The sequence below is a fragment of the Solanum verrucosum genome, unplaced genomic scaffold (assembly GCF_900185275.1).
Source record: "Solanum verrucosum unplaced genomic scaffold, falcon-dt-bn FXZP01000253.1, whole genome shotgun sequence".
In the NCBI taxonomy this organism is placed as follows: Eukaryota; Viridiplantae; Streptophyta; class Magnoliopsida; order Solanales; family Solanaceae; genus Solanum; species Solanum verrucosum.
The window spans coordinates 244,881-259,245 of record NW_026019984.1 but is presented as its reverse complement, the minus strand read 5'-3'; the positions used below and the strand labels follow the sequence as shown (position 1 = coordinate 259,245).

General features: G+C 32.7%; 1 protein-coding gene and 1 pseudogene across 1 annotated transcript; both read left to right on the top strand.

Annotated features, from left to right (window-relative positions):
* LOC125818240 (putative disease resistance RPP13-like protein 1) overlaps positions 1-8,194 on the top strand; it is a 62,316-nt pseudogene extending 54,122 nt beyond the window's left edge.
* A 3,230-nt stretch (positions 8,195-11,424) lies between these two features.
* Positions 11,425-12,102, top strand: LOC125818261 (glutaredoxin-C6-like). Its single transcript, XM_049497808.1, has one exon. The coding sequence runs from the start codon at positions 11,466-11,468 to the stop codon at positions 11,898-11,900; it is 435 nt and encodes a 144-aa protein (XP_049353765.1). The 5' UTR covers positions 11,425-11,465; the 3' UTR covers positions 11,901-12,102.
* The last annotated feature ends 2,263 nt before the right edge of the window (positions 12,103-14,365 follow it).

Below are 14,365 nucleotides of genomic sequence, written 5' to 3'. Positions count from 1 at the left end.
ATTGTGATGCTTCATTTACACATTTTTTACATTTTATCTTATTACGGGGCTAAAGTCTGTCACGAGTCAATTAGATGTTCCAGACTTGCAACAACTTGTTGTGCGTTATATATATAATTGCATATTTCTTGGATATCAGGTATTGGATTGGTTTCTCATTGCTTATTGACTTATACTCTTATCGCGTTTTAATTTCACATCTCCATTGCGAAAGATATCATATGTAGCTTGTGCAACCATGTTCAAAATATGATGCCATCGTACTTACTACTCTTTGTTGCAATTTACCGTCCAGATTATAACTTGACAGTTAAATTTGAGGAATTCTAGTCCTTTGCTTGTCTATTAGCTTGATTTGGTTGTCGATCAATTGTTGTTGTAGGAGTTGTTCGATCTTGTCTTTGCTTTTCTTAAACTTCAGTCAACTAAAATCATGAATGGTCAGAAAAATGCAATTGATTCGCATCAGAGATGATTCACAAAGTTATTCTTATGTTGGATTGAACATCAGGACTATGGACGTTTCTTATGAGGTAGTTATTCTAATGTTGGTAAACATATTTATGATATGGTAGGTCCCTTTTAACGCTATAGTGAGCTGGGTAGAAATCTATCATTTTAAGCTCTTTTATTTTTGAGTCCCCTACCTAGGTTCCCCTTTCTACATCTAACATCCCTAATAAATTACTCTTCCTCTCTTGCTTCAATTATTGAATTGAGAAAGTAATGAATTTGCTTCAATTTATCATTATCTTCTTGTTGTTTGAAAAGTCTTACTATTGAAAGGAGAAACAAATGAGAGTTGGTGGTGCATTTCCTTTGAGTGACGATGACTTAATTTGATCTCGAGGCTATGTTAATATTCCGTTTCATTAATGCCATGGTTTATTATGGATAAAAATATTATTAAATAAAATATATAATATAACTTTTTTTATGACAAATGAAAAATATATATAATATAACGAACACATGTATTATTTTTTTTCTAGAGAAAATAGTCTGAAATACTTTTTAACTTTGTGATTTAAAGTTTATATAACCCCTCCTTAAAAAAAGTGGTTCACATATACCTCTATTGTTTTACAAATGACTCACGTATACCCTTTTTCCTCTAACAAAAGTGAAAAAAAAAAAATATTTTTTTTAAAAAAAAACATTTATATATGGAAATATTTGATCCTTCTCACACATATTTTCTTTGGCTTCTTTGATTCAACGGTTAATTTGGATTTATTATGTTGATTGTCAAATTTATTTTTACTAAATTTCTTGTAAAATTTAGGGAAAATTGTATATAATAGCAAACTATTAATTCAAATTAAATTCTATAAATATAGTTTGATTTAATTGTACCCCATAACAAACTGTTGCTATTTCGCCTCTCTCCTGATGAATCTCGCTCGCCTCTCTCGCTTTTTATACAAACACAAATGTATAAAATGTGTTTGTGTTTGTATAAAGCGAGAGAAAATTGTATATATACATATATTTTCGTTCCCCCCTCTCAGATCTCGCTCGCTCACTCGCCTCTCTTACTTTATACAAAAACGTGAGTGTATAAAATGTGTCTGTGTTTGTATAAAGCGAGAGAAAATTGTATATATACATATATTTTCATTCCCCTCTCTCCCCTCTCCCAGATCTCGCGCGCCACTCTCCCAAATCTCGTTCTCTCACTCGCCTCTCTCACTTTATACAAACACAAATGTATACATTGTGTTTGCATTTGTATAAAGCGAGAGAAAATTGTATATACAAATACAAGTGCATATATTTTCGTCCTAAACATTTATGATTATACAAATACGATCTTCCCCTGCCCAGTTTCTTTTGTCTTTCTCTCTTTCTCGCTTTATACAAAAACAGATTATACAATTGATCTTTTGTATATGTATACCAAAGCAGATTATACAACTACTTTCTTTTGTATATGTATAGCAAAATTATACAACTACTTTCTTTTGTATATGTATAGCAAAATTATACAACTGCTTTCTTTTGTATATGTATAGCGAAATTATACAACTACTTTCTTTTGTATATGTATAGCGAAATATACATATTTATGTTTGATATGGAGCATAATTATGCAAACTATAGTTATAGCATACAAATATGATTTTTGTGTTTGCTATATGTGAAAGTTGCTCTAAAATTTATTATATATGGCCCAACTTCATTTTACAGATACAAAAAAAGGACAAATATATCCCCGAACTATCGTAAATAGTATGCAGATACCCTCCATCATACTTTTGGGACATTGGTGCCCCTGTCGTCCAAAAACTAGAACATATATGCCCTTCACTCTAACGGAAGACTAAATAAGGACATGTGGCACAATCTTACCCATCGATCCGATATTTAATAAATGTCGGATCGATGGATAAGATCATGACAGTGTATGTCCATTAGTATAAATTAAAGGGCATATATGCTCTAGTTTTTGGACGACAGGAACACCAATGTCCCAAAAGTATGACGGAGGGTATCTGCATACCATTTACAATAGTTTGGGGGGTTATATTTATCCTTTTTCCCAAAAATAAATTACAACATATCCAAAAAAAATTAGCTTTAAGACTTTTTCTTCTTTTTAAAAAAAAATCAAAAATAATAAAATTCTCACATTAATTTTTGTTAGGTTTTGATGTGTAATTAAGAGGGGTAGGTAAGTTTCTTGGTGACCATTAAATTTTATCAATTACTTTTGGCACAACTTGTGTTGTCTTGGCCTCATGTCCTTTTCCACTACATCACAATAATCCAATATAGAATTCGAACGAGCTTCAGATTGGATTCAACACTACATACGATAGAGAACATAATTACAAAATTGATATACTAATTTCGCTCAATTTAAGTGTTCTAGCTTATTTGAGCACAAATTTTAAGAAATAAAAAGAGATTTTCAAAATTTATAATTTTAAATTAAAAATATATGTGTTCTTTAAATTTTATGATTTTAAATTTTCCATAAGTCATGAACAAACGAAAAGGTATCCAAGAGGTTCTACTTTGTAGAATACACATGCATTAACTTATTAAAATTTTCTGATGCATAAAAGCACAAATTAAGTTCAATAGAAAAGATCACACATGATGAGACAATTATTATAAGAGATTATTTTGATTTAAAAGGTAAACCACATGGAATCTAATTAAATATAAAATAATCAAATGTCCTTGAGAAAGCTTTTTGTCCGTACAGATTAGTACACAATCAAATTTATTAAAAATTACTCATGCAAAAAAATTGAAAAATTGAAAAATTGAAAAATTGTTAGAAAAACATGCCGCGTACCTTATTTGTATTGGCACAATTTAAAGTAAAATTCTATTCAACTGTCTCCAAAAACATCACGTCTTGTTTACACTTGAAATTAAAAAATTACCTTATAAGTTGTTAAAAAAAAAATTAGTAGTAGATATTCATTTGAGAAATCAAACACTTAAACATCAATTAAAGAATATGATGAATATGATAAGCAAAAAATAAAGAAACTAAATGGAAAGAGCTTTGACCTTGTATTTCATTGCAACATCAATTTGTGAAGAAGAGTCCCTATTACATTGCCAACATCAATTTGACATCAAAATCCTATATTTCTTGGTATCGATTTATAACGAACGACAAAAAGTTCAATCAACATTTCTAAAAAAAGGGTCTTCGTGCTTTTTATTTTTTACTATAGTTATAGTATAATAGATAGATACTAGAACTGCTAATGTGCTCTTCAAGGAACTGTGTCACTTAACATTGAGATGTTATCCACGAGTATGTTGCACACATGTACGTATTTGGCTGAATTAGCCAAAAAATGTCAAAATAGCACAGCAGAACCTTGTATTGATGTTTAATTAAATGATACAAGTCTTTGGTCTCTACACGGTCCCCGTTTTCTACAACCACCAATTGAGAAAGCAATGAATAGGCACTAACAAACATAGTTTTACCAATTACAACTTCTTGTTGGCAAATTTACTAGCAAAAGAGAGAGAGTAATCAGTGATCATTCTTGTTTGCAATTTACTCTTAGCTTCCACAGGTAAAGTGAAGTTGTTAATAATTGAACATACAAACATTAATCTTCTCAAAATTCTTAAAATCATTTTGTGGTTCCTTGTTTTGCTTGCAGATTTCAGAAATGGAGGTAGTTGGTGGAGCATTTCTCTCTTCAGCTTTGAATGTTCTCTTTGATAGGCTTGCTCCTCAGGGTGAGCTGCTCAACATGTTTCGGAAGCATAAGGATCATGCTCGGCTCTTAAAGAAGCTGAAAATGACTTTGCGTGGTCTTCAGATTGTGCTAAGTGATGCAGAGAATAAGCAGGCATCAAATCCATCTGTGAGAGACTGGCTTAATGAGCTTCGAGATGCTGTGGACTCTGCTGAAAACTTAATAGAAGAAGTCAATTATGAAGCGTTGAGGCTTAAGGTGGAAGGTCAGCATCAAAATCTTGCAGAAAACAAGCAATTACCAGCAAGTAAGTGACCTTAACCTTGGCTTGAGTGATGCTTTTTTCCTTATCATAAAGGAGAAGTTGGAAGATACTATTGAAACATTGAAGGATTTGCAAGAGGCAAATTGGTGACCTTGGATTAAAGGAGCATTTTGGTTCGACTAAAACAAGAAACTAGAACACCTTCAACTTCTTTGGTTGATGATTCTGATATCTTTGGTAGGCAGAATGAAATAGTGGATTTGATTGACCGTTTATTGTCTGAAGATGCAAGTGGAGGAAACCTGACTGTAGTTCCTATTGTTGGAATGGGCGGCGCGGGTAAGACAACACTTGCTAAAGTGGTTTACAATGATGAGAAGGTGAAGAACCATTTTGGTTTGAAAGCTTGGTATTGCGTTTCTGAGCCATATGATGCTTTGAGAATAACGAAAGGGATACTTCAAGAAATTGGCTCATTTGACTCAAAGGATGACGGCAATCTTAATCAGCTACAGGTCAAATTGAAGGAAAGCCTGAAGGGAAAGAAGTTTCTTGTTGTCCTTGATGATGGTGTGGAATGACAACTATAATGAGTGGGATGATCTGAGAAATCTTTTTGTACAAGGAGATTTGGGAAGTAAGATCATTGTAACAACACGTAAGGAGAATGTTGCCTTGATGATGGGTAGTGGAGCAATCAATGTGGGAACTCTGTCTAGTGAAGTCTCTTGGGCTTTATTCAAACGACATTCACTAGAAAACAGGGATCCTGAGGAACATGCAAAATTTGAAGAGGTTGGAAGAAAGATTGCAGACAAGTGCAAAGGGTTGCCTTTAGCTCTAAAGGCACTTGCTGGTATTTTACGCTGCAAATCAGAGGTGAATGAGTGGACAGACATTTTAAGAAAGTGAAATTTGGGAGCTTCCAAGTTGTTTGAATGGTATATTACCAGCGTTGATGTTGAGCTACAATGATCTTCCTGCACATTTGAAGCAATGTTTTTGCTTACTGTGCAATATATCCCAAAGATTATCCATTTCGCAAAGACCAAGTTATTCACTTGTGGATTGCAAATGGTCTTGTACAGCAGTTCATTCAGGTAATCAATACTTTCTTGAGTTGAGATCAAGATCATTGTTCGAATGGGTCCCAGTGTCTGAACGGAAACCGGAGGTATTCTTAATGCATGACCTTGTCAATGATTTGGCCCAAATTGCATCTTCAAAACTTTGTATTAGGTTGGAAGAGAATGAAGGATCTCATATGTTGGAACAAAGTCAGCATATGGCCTATTACAAGGGATCAGACGGTGAATTTGAGAAATTGAAAATACTCTCCAAATCAAAGCAGCTGAGGACATTGCTTCCAGTCAATAACCTTTATTCATATCAGCTAAGCAAGAGGGTGCTGCATAACATATTGACAAAACTAACATCCTTAAGGGCATTATCATTGTCAGGTTATGCATTTGTGGAGTTACCGGATGAATTGTTTATCGAATTAAAGCTCCTGAGATTTTTGGACCTTTCTTTGACAAAGATTGAAAAGTTGCCAGATTCTATTTGTGCATTGTATAACTTGGAGACATTTCTCTTGTCATCTTGTGATTATCTTGAGGAGCTACCGCTGCAGATGGAGAGGTTGATTAACTTGCGTCATCTTGACATAAGCTACACTTCTTGCTTGAAGATGCCACTACGTCTGAGCAAGTTGAAAAGCCTCCAAGTGTTAGTGGGAGCCAAGTTATTTATAGGTGGTCATGGCGGTTTGAGAATGGAAGATTTGGGTGAAGTAGAGAACTTGTATGGATCTCTATCAGTTTTAGAGTTGCAAAATGTGGTCGATAAAAGGGAAGCTCTGAAAGCAAAAATAAAGGAGAAAAATCATGTTGAGAAGTTATCTTTGGAGTGGAGTGAAAGCAGTACTGCTGACAATTCACAAACTGAAAGAGACATACTTGATGGGCTACGCCCACACACAAACATAAAAGAAGTTGAAATTGCTGTATATAGAGGGACAAAATTTCCAAATTGGCTAGCTGATCATTCGTTTCTTAAGTTAGTAGAATTGTCTCTTTGCTACTGTGAGGACTGTGATTCTTTGCCAGCACTAGGACAACTTCCTTCTTTGAAATTCCTTTACATTAGTCAGATGCATCGACTAACAGAAGTGACGGAAGAATTCTATGGCAGTTCATCCTCCAATAAGCCTTTTAACTCTCTTGAGAAGCTTGAATTTGCAGATATGCCAGAGTGGAAGCAATGGCATGTTCTAGGATGTGGGGAGTTCCCTAAACTTGAGAAGCTTTCAATTGAAGATTGTCCGGAGTTGATGGGGAAGTTGCCTGAAAATCTTTGTTCTCTGACAGAATTGAAAATTTCAGAATGTCCTGAACTCAATTTGGATTCATCTCAACTTGAGGGAATGAAGCAGATTGTTGAATTAGATATTGCTCATTGTTACTATCTTACCTTACCTTTTAGCATACTGCCCAGTACCTTGAAGATAATAAGTATATCTAATTGTCAGAAATTGAAATTGGAGGAGCCAGTTGGTGAGATGAGTTATTGTAACATGTTTCTCGAAGAGTTGGCACTGCATGAATGTGTTATGTCACCTGATCAGTTTCTCCCAAGAGCACGCACTTTGAGCGTACAGGATTGCCACAACCTTACTACGTTTTTGATTCCTACTGCCACTGAAACACTCTGTATTTATGATTGTGAGAATATTGAAAAACTTTCGGTGGCATTTGGGGGGACCCAGATGACGTCACTGAGTATTGTGGGCTGTAAGAAGTTGAAGTGGCTGCCAGAACGTATGCAGGAACTCCTTCCATCTCTTAAGGAACTGAGGCTGAAAAAATGTCCAGAAATAGAGTCCTTTCCTGAAGGAGGATTGCCCTTCAATTTACAAGCCCTTTCTATCATCGATTGCAAGAAACTCGTAAATGGACGAAATGAGTGGCTTTTACCGAGACTCAGACAGTTAGAGATCGAACATGATGGCAGTGACAAAGAGATGGAACATGATGGCAGTGACGAAGAGATGGAACATGATGACAGTGACGAAGAGATCAAACATGATGGCAGTGACGAAGAAATCGAACATGAAGGCAGGGACGAAGAGATGGAACATGATGGCAGTGACGAAGAGATGGAACATGATGGCAGTGAAGAAGAGATGGAACATGATGACAGTGACGAAGAGATCGAACATGATGGAAGTGACGAAGAGATCGAACATTGGAAGTTGCCTTCCTCTATCCAAAGTCTTACCATAGGCAATCAGAAAACATTAAGCAGTAAAGATCTCAAAAGCCTCACCTCTCTTGAATATCTACGTATTATTAATTTACCTCAAATTCAGTCACTGTTGGAAGAAGGCCGGCTTCCCTCCTCTCTTTCTGAGCTACATTTAGATTACCATGATGAGCTCCATTCACTACATCTTTGCCACCTCACTTCCCTTCTACGTCTAAACATCTACAATTGCCCTAATCTCCAATCACTCTCTGAATCAGCACTGCCCTCCTCCCTCTCTAAGTTGACCATCGAGTATTGCCATAATCTCCAATCACTTTCCGAATCAGTACTGCCCTCCTCCCTCTCTCAGCTAGCCATCTATGATTGCCGTAATCTCCAATCACTTCCAGTAAAAGGGATGCCCTCTTCCCTCTCTAAACTAACTATTTTCCGCTGCCCATTGCTCACACCACTACTAGAATTTAACAAGGGGGAATACTAGCTAAATATTGCTCAAATTCCCATCATACATATTGATGGTAAATACCTGTAATGATTAAAACAAATGGTGCTCTGACAAATGTAAGTTATTATTTTCCCTCTGAAGCTTTTTATTTTTGTTTTTCTTCACTTTGCTTTTTGTTAATTCTTTTCCTTTTTGAAATTTTGTTGAGCAGTGTGGAATGTCTATTGCTCAAACCACGGCTACTGACAAAAAATTGTTGATATTTCCACCATAAATGTTGATTGGGAGTGCCTGTAATAATTAAAACGAGTGGTGCTTCAATAGATGTAAGTTATTCTATTTCCTTAGTATCTTTTCATTTTTTGGTTAATTTTTTTTTCTTTGTTAAATCTTTTTTACCAGTGTGTATCATCTATTGCTTCTGTGAAATCTCACTCTTCATCTTCATATCAGCAGGATGTTTATAGCAATTCATTTATTCTTGTGACAAATCTCACTCTTCATCTTAGTTGACTATTTACGACTCACTTTTCTTCTCTATTAACATATGTTCTCTCTAAAATCTTGTAGACTGAAATATTTTTCGCCATCATGAAAGTTCTGCTCATATCTTCACCATAGAAATCGATGGAGAATACATGCATTAAATGATTAAAACGATTGGCGCTCTCACAAATGTAAGTTTTTATTTTTCCTCAGAAGCTTCCTATTTTTGTTTACTTCCCTTTGCTTTCCCTATTTTAAGATCTTGTTGAGCAGTATGGAGTGTCTATTGCCACTATGAAGCCGAGAGATCATCTTCAGTTCGGGATAAATTTAATTTTAGATATCCAAAAAAAAAAACAAAGGTGATAAAATCTTTATATTTATGTGGGAACACTGTAAAACGAAATCTAGTATATATAGGAATTAAAATAACTTGCTCCACAAAATCTTGTTCTTTCAGTTTTCAGTGAGTTTAGAGTTATGCACATATCGACTATTGGATTCAAAACCTTTGGGTGAGCACTTTGTGCTCACTAGGTAAACATCCCACTGTGTAATAGCATGCAAACCACACAAGGAATGTAAATCGCACTAGGCAATGCGATAGGCTCGACTCAGAAGGCATTGAGGGAGGGTCGATCCTGGGTCATCCATGTAGATAACCACTTCCAAACCAACTGAGTCATCCCGAAGAACAAAAATATAGTCGAACAATTAAGTATCAGTTGTGTGAGACACATAAATAATTATTAATACACGTCAGCTTACTCTAAGCCTAGAGGACAATTGATGACGTCAGCAGCTACATCGGTCAATTAAGAGAAAAAATGAGGATGTAGGCCCACCTTCATATTTTCCATGTCATTAGTCAAGATGACGTCATTATTTATTTAATTCTACACCATATAATTCCACGTGATTTTCCTATTTTCCCTACTAAATAAATATTGAAAAGTCAATATTAGCCCCAAAACCCATTCATTTTTACCGGCCTACCCTATAAGCTTGAGGTGGCACACATACTTTTCCAACTTTTTTATTTATATCGGAGTTTGGAACTTACGAAACTGATTAATTTTAAGGGAAATACTTTCTAATGTTGGCATCAAATCACGTAAATTTACTATAATTAAGTAATTTAATGTGGTGAGAATGCATGCTAATTAGTACATGTGTTAAGTATCTATATGTAAAATACATATCGTGTATTTATTTTTAGCTCCCAATACTAAACAGAACTTCATTTCATTCGATTTAGACTCAAAACATCTAAAATAAAATTAAGTTTTTATTTATCTTTTTTAGAGAGCTCATTTTATTGTTTCATTAATGACTCGAATTCATATTTTTAGTGAAGGTACAGGATGTTTACCATTTGAGATGAAATATCTAAGTTTTAACTAATTTTTAGATATGTAAATTTATCGCAAAAAAATAATCAAATATTTCATATCAAAATACACAATCAAAATCAAAAGATTTGACTTTTCAAAATTCAATTGTATCTCGTAAACTAAAAAAGCGAATAATATTTAAGTAGTTATGGTTCCTCATGAATAAATTATAGACGGAGTTCAATATTTTTCATAAACAACACATTTCATTACAATAACAACATATTCCATTTAGTCCTACGTATTAAATGTGATTCGAAAATAATAAAATATATGTAGACCTTACCCTGCTACAGAGGTAGAGAGGTAACGACACAATTCATCATTGCTTAGAAAAACTCACCTAATTAGCATTTAAAAATTATTATAGTTAACTAATTAATTGTCCACTCATCTGTTCCAATTGACTTGGAAATATTCCTAGCAAGTTCTTACATATAAATATTAAAATAATTAAATATTGAGAAAAAAGATGGTAAGTGGTGTATGTGTCCAAACACAATGTAACTTACGTAATATGTTTCTTTGTGATGTAACCATATTGCCTCCTTCCTTGATTTTTATCAAAAAAAATTATATTTATAGAAAAAATTATCGCGTAAAAATATTTGTACACTCAAATTGCTTATAAAATAATTATAATAAAGTTATATAATTATAATATTAATTAAAATCGATATGCCATAGTAGGTTCGATTTAATTAATAACAATGTAAAAAATATTCATATGATATTATATTTCGTTCAAAAGTTATTTATGAGTAATTTTTTTAACCTTGATTACAAATAAAACAAATCATATATTATAACTTAATATAATTGGATGGCGTAAAAATCTTTATATAATTCGTAAGTATAAGTTAAATTTTAATTTATTTTTTCATATCAAATTAGAAGAGAAAAAAGGAAAATACGATGGTAGAGAACTCGCAAGTAAGCTAGGCTTCCCTTTCAACTTAGCAATAAAGACATGATAAAAAGTTATAAATTAGATAAATTTTAGTAATTTTAATTTAAATCATATATATATATTTATTTATTATAAAGAATTCATCTCATATATGCATAAATAATTCATTCAGAATTCAGGAACAAAAATAATTATAATTTTTAAAATCAATAATAACATAGCGAGTATAATTTTGCAAAATAAAGTCTAGAAAAGGCAAGTAAAGATAGAAAGATCGTTTTTGATAAATTCGTGATTTATAATCAAATACTCATAAATTTAAAACCTTGATTCGCCATATGCTTAACTCTAATAGGTTAAATTACAAGGAAATGAAATTTACATTATCAGTGTATATAACTAAAAATTCATTTATATATAAAATCATTTTCCATAAAAAAAAAAATATAAATAAATAAATAAAATTCTCTATATATACTCTCACTTTGTTCAGAGTCTTATAAACTGTGTGTTCATCATGCAAGGCGTCCGCCGTTACTCGCCGTTAACTGACGGCGGCGGAGTAACGCTAGAACTCACCACAACCACCAATTCGCCGCTAGCAATCGACATGACGGAATCGACGGAGATGAGAATCCGGCGACTGATCTCCGAGAATCCCGTCGTGATTTTCACCCGATCCGGCTGTTGCATGTGCCACGTCATGAAACGGCTGTTATTATCCGCCGTTAGCGTTCACCCAACCGTTATTCAATTGGAAGAAGAAGAGATCGCCGCCCTCCCTGACGGCGCCGGCGCCGGAGACGCCGCGGAGGACGGCGGTAAGATGCCGGCGATGTACATCGGAGGGACACGTGTCGGTGGATTAGAGAGCCTCGTGGCACTTCACCTTAGTGGTCGCCTTGTTCCTAAGCTTGTGGAAGTTGGTGCTATTACTGAAATGGTATTGTAAAGAATTTTAATTATGTTTCTATATTTGTAATTATGTATTTTAATCAAAATTTACAAACAAAAAAAAAGTAAAAATAATAATCTTAATATATTAGTATTAATTAAGTTTTAAGGTATTGTATTAGTCTTCATAATTGTGCTTTTACAGGCTGTAATCTCTGTATTTTATTCCAAATGGCCAAAAAGTTTAAGAAAAAAAAGAAGATGTGCTCCTTTTTTTTTTTATATATAACTTTGTTGGGAATTTGGAGTTTCTTGTTTTTTTTCCTATTATATATTGGAATGTGAAAATGACTTGCTAAACTAAAATATTAAATACAATTAACAATATAACATATTCAGCGTAATTTTACAGTGAAGTCGAGAGAAAGCGGTGCTTAACAGTGTAAGCAGTAGAAAAAATTGTTTTCGATGTATCCTCTCTCAATTAAAGTAAATTAAATAATTAAGTAATGATAAAGTAAATAAATTGCATACTAGTAGTATTAGGACTATTCATGTTTTTTTTTGTTGGTGGATTGTTGTTACCATTTGTGTTTTGTGTGTTTCAATTAGGGGTGTTCACGGGTTGGTTTGGATCGGTTATTGGTCAAAACCAAAATCAAACCAACTTAATCAGTTTTAAAATTATCAAAACCAAACCAAACCAAATATAATATACATTTATCGGTTTTGGTTTGGTTTGGTTCGATTATTCGGTTATTAACCATACACAAAAATAAAAGAAACAATTCATTTAAAATGTGAAAAAAGTGACAACAATCCATTCAAAACGAAAAATAGTTAGAATGACTTAAATTACTAAACTTTCGATCACTAAATTTACTATCAATAAAGCTTTAAAATTCACTATATTGGCCTAGAAGGAAGAGACAATAACATTTTCAATCCCACAAAGAATTGTCATAGACACTCATATACATGAAATCAATAAGATAAATGTTTCATCTTGGGCATTTTTGCTTTCAATAAGTAAATTATAAAGAAATTTTAATGAAAATATGTATAAGATCTTTAAAATTGTTTATAAAAGCAATATATTAAGTATGTATATTAATAAACTATATGTATATATTTCATCGGTTCGGTTTGGTTATTTCTTCGGTTTTTTTCGAATAAAACCATAACCAAACCAAATACTATCGGTTTTCAAAAATCCAAAACCAAACCAAACCAAACCCAAATAAAATTGGTTTTATTTTATCGGTTTGGTTTGGTTTTTCGGTTTGGATCGGTTTTTATCCAAACCGTGAACACCCCTAGTTTCAGTTATCGCACTAGTTCATTGTTGTTATATTCATAATCCGTAAGCTATATACTACTTTTTGTAGTGATTTATTTTGAGGTTATTACTGCTTTCATTTTTATAGGTATTCCATTTTTCAATCTGCATCTGAGAGATGCTCTATTTGAATTAAGAGTTTATCGGAAACAACCTCTTGATCTTAATAAGATATATGATTATGAGAGTTAATCGAAAATAATTTCTACATACATTTTATGTTTTCCAGATCTCACTCGTAGAATTATAGTTATTGTTGATGTTGCAATCACAATATAGTCTTTTTATTTGATTCCAAATGGAAAATAAAAAAGAAAAGAAGGGGTGCTCCTTTTTTCTTTTCTTTTTTTTTTAAAGTTTTTTTTTGTATGATATTGGAATTATTATTTTCTTTATTGGAATATGAAAATGACATAATGGGGCAGCTCTATATAATACTATTTCTAGTCAATTCTTAATTTGCTTTGAATATCCCCCACTATTTTGGAGTATATTCTTTAATTTGTTTTTTAAGTGTTAAAAATTAGTGACGTAACCCAATTTCAATGGATTAAATTTTCTCTTTTTATTTGGAAGTTTAGAAAAACGATAAAGTTATCTTTGTACGATATATAAATCACGAAAAATCGTGAAATCAGTTATTAATATCTCTATCAACATTAATTATCTATAATACACCCCTTAAAGCATGATCCTTTTTTCAACCCATTACAAACGCGAAATAATTTATTTTTCTAATATAATTTTTTTAGATGGAGCAATATTTATTTTTATTATTTTCATATTTATTGTCATAAAATAGGTATCCCTCCATTATTGCATATAAGGTGGACAAAAAGCATGATAGAATCAATCGATCAACTATTCTTTTCCGTAGTGATTTATTCCATTTTTGTGTGGCACTTGTTATGTCTTTTTGGTAAATTTAATATTACATAAAAGACGGAGCTACAATACAAGTTACATATGCAACAGAACTCAATAATTTTTGCCAACAAACTCTATACGTGTTATAAACTTCACTTAATATACAAATTATCAATCTCAAACTCACAAATAAACTGACATGTATTAGAATTCAGAACTTATAAACTGAAAATCTTAAATCCATTTTAGATATTTTTCACATGATATTTTCTAATAATTTTATGTACAATAAAATATGTCACAATTGTACTAGACAA

Excerpts from the sequence above, each read along its gene's own strand:
- LOC125818261 (XM_049497808.1), top strand. The coding sequence starts at position 11,466 with ATGCAAGGCGTCCGCCGTTACTCGCCGTTAACTGACGGCGGCGGAGTA.